Source organism: Hemicordylus capensis, chromosome 5 (genome assembly GCF_027244095.1).
Source record: "Hemicordylus capensis ecotype Gifberg chromosome 5, rHemCap1.1.pri, whole genome shotgun sequence".
NCBI classification, from domain to species: Eukaryota; Metazoa; Chordata; class Lepidosauria; order Squamata; family Cordylidae; genus Hemicordylus; species Hemicordylus capensis.
This window is the reverse complement of record NC_069661.1, coordinates 152,174,886-152,180,885: the sequence shown is the minus strand read 5'-3', so window position 1 is coordinate 152,180,885 and position 6,000 is coordinate 152,174,886. Positions and strand designations below refer to the sequence as shown.

General features: G+C 43.0%; 1 protein-coding gene across 1 annotated transcript in view; it reads right to left on the bottom strand.

The window, feature by feature from the left end:
- Nucleotides 1-280: 280 nt before the first annotated feature.
- CDHR3 (cadherin related family member 3) overlaps nt 281-6,000 on the bottom strand; it is a 55,961-nt gene continuing 50,241 nt past the window's right edge. The window contains exons 17-19 of the mRNA XM_053251919.1: nt 4,181-4,212; nt 2,522-2,570; nt 281-934 (exon numbers count right to left, since the gene is read on the bottom strand). Coding sequence (XP_053107894.1) covers nt 552-934; nt 2,522-2,570; nt 4,181-4,212 — 464 coding nt within the window. The 3' untranslated portion in view covers nt 281-551. The remainder of the gene's footprint in view (nt 935-2,521; nt 2,571-4,180; nt 4,213-6,000) is intronic.

Sequence of the window (6,000 nt, the reverse complement as noted above, 5' to 3'; positions counted from 1 at the left end):
AAAGATTGAAAAATTGTGATAAAGATACAAAAATTGTAAAATAAATCCTGATTTGGGGGCGTTATTATTACAGCACAATAATTTTTCATATAAAATACATTTGAAAGAGTAATTTGAGTATTTGAAAATACAAACAAAACAATACGTCTTAGCTTTCTTTATTCTTTCAAGATTTAAAGGTTTAAAATCAATTTCCAAACATTCTATATGTAAACTGTCAGTTCCTTTTACAGACTGCTCTGGCTATGACTCAGTGATACCTAAAATGTGGTGCTCTCGATACCCAGATATGGTAGATTATTGATCGTTCTAGCTCTGAGATCGTGATATAAAGGTTTTCTTCTGCTTCATCAATACGCAAAGCAAACATTTAACTCCTAAGTTCTGTGTACTTTGTTTTTTATTTTATTTTAAACTAGCCATTGGAAAGTGTGGACAAGGTTTTAGGATGGAGAGGGGAGCAATGTGAATGCAACTAGTTAGGGGAGCATCTTCTGGACATCTCCTATCACAATGAACTAATATGCACTAATGCACTTTGCAGGACAATGTTAATAGGAATAATTGGGGATTTGGGGGTATATTTTGGGAGAGAGGACTGGCGATCCATGTGTAGGAATAGGTGAAGAAGACCCTTTGCTCGGAGGTTCTTCTTTTGGCTTCTGTAATTTTAGGTTGCTATTATGATCAGAAATCTCAGTCTTCTTTTCAGAGGGCTTTGGTGCCATGTTGTTTTGTCCTCCCTGCTTTCTAGTCTCAGCTTCCTTTTTGCTTAGATTTGCTTGCCCACTTCTTGTATTAGTAGTAGTAGTAGTAGTAGTTGTTGTTGTTGCCTGTGCCGTTGGTTCCTTTGTTTCTGACAGGGGAGGCTCATTTGTATCTTTCCATCTTCGAGCCCCAGATTTTGAATTAAATTCATACAATTTGCCAGTGACTGTGGAAGAAACCAAAAGTTTAACTATCCCTTCTTTTCACAGATGAAGTGCAAACATTATTTTTAGTGCATCTAACATTGAAGCCCAAGAATTATAGTCAAAACACTCTAGGTAGCTGTAGAAATTATCCAAGACTCCTCAACTGCACCTGTGAGCAGGAAGGGTGCAAGAACCATAAAGAGTATTTCAGTCTAAGAGTATAGTGTTAGTTGTAGAATATTTCAGCGAGCTCAGCAGTGCCTGTTTTGCCTACCCAAGCCAAACTTAGCATCTGACATCTGAAACAAATGAACTAATGCATATACTTACAGTGGCTCCTTTCCAGAGATAGTTGCATTCACTAGGACTTTGCACATGACTAATACAGCATGCAGGAAAATTGCTCACCGTGATACTTGAGCAGTATATGTGGATGCCCATTCTCATCCATATCAAGAAACAGGGAGGGATGCACAAACATCTATTTTATGCAGGAATGCCAGACATCACATTGCACTGGCCAGGTATACATGCAAGTATCCACCAGTTTGCTCTTGCATCCCAATGGATCTGCACTTGCAAGTGAGCACATCAGCATGGAGCACAGTAAGTTGCCAACCCAGACAGGCAGAAAAAGGGTTTCAGATTTGTCCTTTTAGCCAACGAGTAGCAAGATCCAGTGTAGGTTTTGTGCATGGAACATCTATTCCATACATGCAGAGTCTTTACTAAGCAGGCAAACCAATTGTTGGATCAGGGCTAATATGTGTTACTACTTCAGTATTCTTGCTAATATTACAGCTCGGCTTTCCTGTTTGATACATATGCCACTGATATTTGCTCTAGAAATGTGGTTCAAATTCCCATTCAACCATGAAACTCACTCGGTGACTCTGGGCCAGTCATGTATCTCTCAGCTTAACCTACCTCACAGGGTAGTTGTGAGGATAAACATAACCATGTCCTCTGAGCTCCTCGGAGGAAAAGCGGGATATAATAATAATAATATAATAAAAGATCATCCAATTGAGAAGGTCACAGAAAATCCTTTGGGATTTTCAAATACAAACTGATAGGCATTTAGCACACAATACGCCTCATCTGACAGTCATCGAGAAGAATCGGGTTCTGATAACTGATATTGCAATCCCAGAGGATAGACGAGTCGATGAAAAACAATTGGAGAAAATAACTAAATAAAAGGACCTTCAGATCGAAATCAAACGACTCTGAAAAAAGAAAACAATAGTGGTGCCAATAGTTGGTGCCCTTAGTGTAGTACCAAAAGAACTTGAACACCATCTTGACACCTTGGGCATCAATAAAATTACAGCACATCAACTACAGAAGGCCACACTACTCAGGACCACACAAATACTACGACAATATCTTTAATTATTCTTTAGTTATCCTAGGCCCTTGGAAAGGGCCCGGTAATTAAAGTATTAAATCCAATCAATAACATCTGGTAGACTGTGTAAATAGCATCATCACCACCACCACCACCATCATCATATCTCACTACAGTTAAATGTACATCTTTCATTTCAAGCCAAACACACAAAATATTATACTCATTTCTTCCCCGCCCATTAATGTAAAAATACCTGGATCTCTTGCTTCCCCATCAAAGATAGGGTTTAGATTAGTCAGCTCCTAGAGAGAAAAACAAAATGTGAAATCAAGTCAGTTCATTCATTAAACAAGGAGCAGAAATGTTGACCTATATTACATGAAGCAGGTCCCTATAAGCTGTATGTTGCATTCTAGCAATGTAAGTTTAATCAGAATTGGCAACAAAGTCACTGCCTCTTAAATGTTGCTATGAAATGCTCAAGGGAGGATTAAATACATCTGTCATTCATAAGTAACTCCAATTGTGTAACGAGAAGCAGATCACCAGTGTCAGAAAGAATTCTGGGAATTTCTTGCCAAAAATGCAGAAATATTTATATATTGTTCAAAAAATTTTAAAAAAAACACCCTTAAGATTTCTGTATCTGGAAATAAAATATCTCTTGTATGATGGAAATAATCAGAACAAAAAATATATTTTCCAATTGAATTTTCAGGTATGAGGAACTAAATTAGGACTTGCAGATGCAAAACTTACACATTACATAAGTTTTTAATCCCACAGAAGCCTTGATATCCAGATTGGCCAGCAACTTGATTAATGAAGCATGAGTGCTACATGAGAAGGGCTGGTGCCGCTGATAGATATGACTAACGCAGCACCAGTGCGTGGAGAGGGTGAATTTCAATGACCTCCACTTCCCTCCAAAATGCTCTGTGCCACCTGAAAATATGTCCCTGAGGGTTGCATAACTCTCAGGGACATATTTTCAGGTAGCACAGAGAGCTTCTGGGGGAAGGAGAGGTTGCTGGAATTTGCCCTCCCTGTGCAAGCGCCAGTGCTACATTAGTCAGGAACTAAGCAGCAGTACTGACGCTTCCCATGTAGTACATTATTCTGGATGTCAGCCAGTAAATTTTACCTAGAATGCGGAACAGAGTACCCTTGAATGGGATTTCCATTTCTGATGCAAGATAATATATTGCTTGCTTATATGCGTATCTTTATTCATGTGTATATGTTAAATTAGGACAATTTTTTTGCAATACATTTTGGTATTCTGGTAGAGACACCCAAGTACTTGCTTCGGCTTTACTTGAGAATGGCACTAACAGAAAGGAACACTTTTCTTGGTGAGATAATGGGAAGTGACAGCTGGGAAGAGAATAGTCCCTCACTTCTGCATATTTCACCAGAAAAGTGGTGATTTAAATCCTTGTGTGCATTGTCAATTGATCTAATGAGTATTTCTGAACTTTGGTCTCTACACACAAGTACAAAGTGAGAAGCAGCAGGAAAGGAAGCTTTCCAGATTGCAATTGAGTAAAAGGAACATAAGCAGAGTAAATGCTTGGTGTGAAACCATAATTTATAATAAGAATATATATCATTATTCAATATTGTGGAAAATGGGGGGAGAGTGTTATATGCCTTCACTGTAGAGCTGATGTTGGTATATGGTTGCCATCCGTTTTTCCTGAATGGTCTCCTGTGCCTTTAACATCTGCATGGCAAGCAGAAAAGCAACAAATGCTGTCTTTTCCCCATCTCCATGTGAAAAATGAACCAGATGAATTTCTGTCATGGAGTGATTCAAGGCCCAGGACACCTCCCGGCCTCCAAATAGTGGTGGCGGGCAACCCTATGTTGGCAACACTTCATCCTAATGTTTACTTCAAACTGTACTTACCCAAACCACTTCTTTCTTGGCCTTCTTCTTCTCTAAAGGGAGAAAGCACAAAAGGAATCAGTTTTGCTGACTGTTAATGATACTTCAGAGTTCCGTGACAACTAACCATTTTAGGAAATTCCATTTGAGATAACTGAATCTGCTTTCCCAAAGACAGGCACTCAGTGGCGTAACGGGGGGAAACGGCGCCCAGGGCAAGCTCTGCCCCTGAAATTGCGCCCTCCCCTGCCCCCCCAGGCCCCCACATACCTGCGCCGGCGCCCCCTGGAGTGAGCACGGCGGTGGCGGGCGGTGGCAGCGATCCGAGTGCGGCGGCGGTGGCAGTGGATCACCCGCCGAGTGCGGCGGCGGTGGCAGTGGATCACCCGCCGAGTGCGGCGGCGGTGGCAGTGGATCACCCGCCGAGTGCGGCGGCGGTGGCGGTGGATTGCCTGCCGAGTGCGCTGGTGGCTGGCGGCGGCAGATCGATTCACCTGCCGAGTGCAGAGCGACGCCGAGGCCTGCCGTCTGCCCCGGAGTCGCTTCCCAACTGTGAGGCGCGCCTGCGCAGTTCATTCTATGAACTGCGCAGGTGCACCTGTGCAGTTGGGAAGCAACACCAGGCCAGACAGCAGGCCTCGGCATCGCTCTGCTGCACTCGGCGGGCGAATCGATCCGCTGCCGCCCGCCACCACCGAATTGCTGCCAGCCACCGCTGCACTCGGCAGGCGATCCGCCGCCACCGCCGCCGCACTCGGCGATCCGGGGGGGTCGGGGGGCATGCCACTTTTTGGCGCCCCCCCCACATGACCCACCGGAGTGGCGCCCAGAGCACGTGCCCTGCCTGCCCCCCCTATCGTTACGCCCCTGCAGGCACTGACCTACTTCTGATATGAGGGGAATTGAATCTTGTCCCCCTATGCTGCTTTCCTCATCCAGACCACTCCATGAAGCTGCTGCTATAAGCTTTGCAAGGGAAACTTTATAGGCACCGATGGAAGGGCAAAAATGGAAGAGCAGACAATAAAATCACAGCTAGTTTGGCCATTAGACTGGAAAAGCAGCATACCTGGAAAAGGTGTTTATGCATGACTGGCTGTGCCAGAACATGGATCAGGATGCAAATTTGTGTGTGCATTCTAACATGCATCCCATAGCAACAATGTAGTGTGGATAGATGCCATACACACTTGCATATGCATTTTATGCACCTTTGGATGACATTCCTAATGCAACAAGTGCAATACATATGTGGAAACCTGCACTAATGGAATGTGGTGGAAAGCACCAGAGTCATTGACTACATGACTATACACACACACAGAGTCATCCCTTGCTAAACGTGAGGGTTCAGGAAAACCTCGCAGTTGGTGAATTCGCAGTTGGCAAGCCATTGAACTCAAAGGCAAACAGGGGGTTCGGGGAATCACAGTTGTGATTCAGTAAAAAATACAGGAAAAAATAGGAAAAAATCCCTGAAAATCACACACCCCCTAATCATGGGGTAAACCCCCAAATTTGCCAAAAAAAATCTCACAAATCCGCAGATATTCGGACTGCAGTTGGCGAGATATGCTACAATTTTCCAGTCACGGATACTCAAAACTACAATTGGGAAACCCACGGTTGGCAAGGGATGACTGTATATGAGACTAAACCCTACTCACCTCTACCTTAATTACAACATTTCATTCTGATATAGGTTGCAGTCCAACCCAGTTCTATGTATTCCCTTTGATCTCAGTAGGACTTTATAACATGTGACTGGATTGCAACTAAAAAACATATATAGAACTTTTTTAATTCTCTAGCTTCTAAATAATTATCTCAGACTTTTAAAC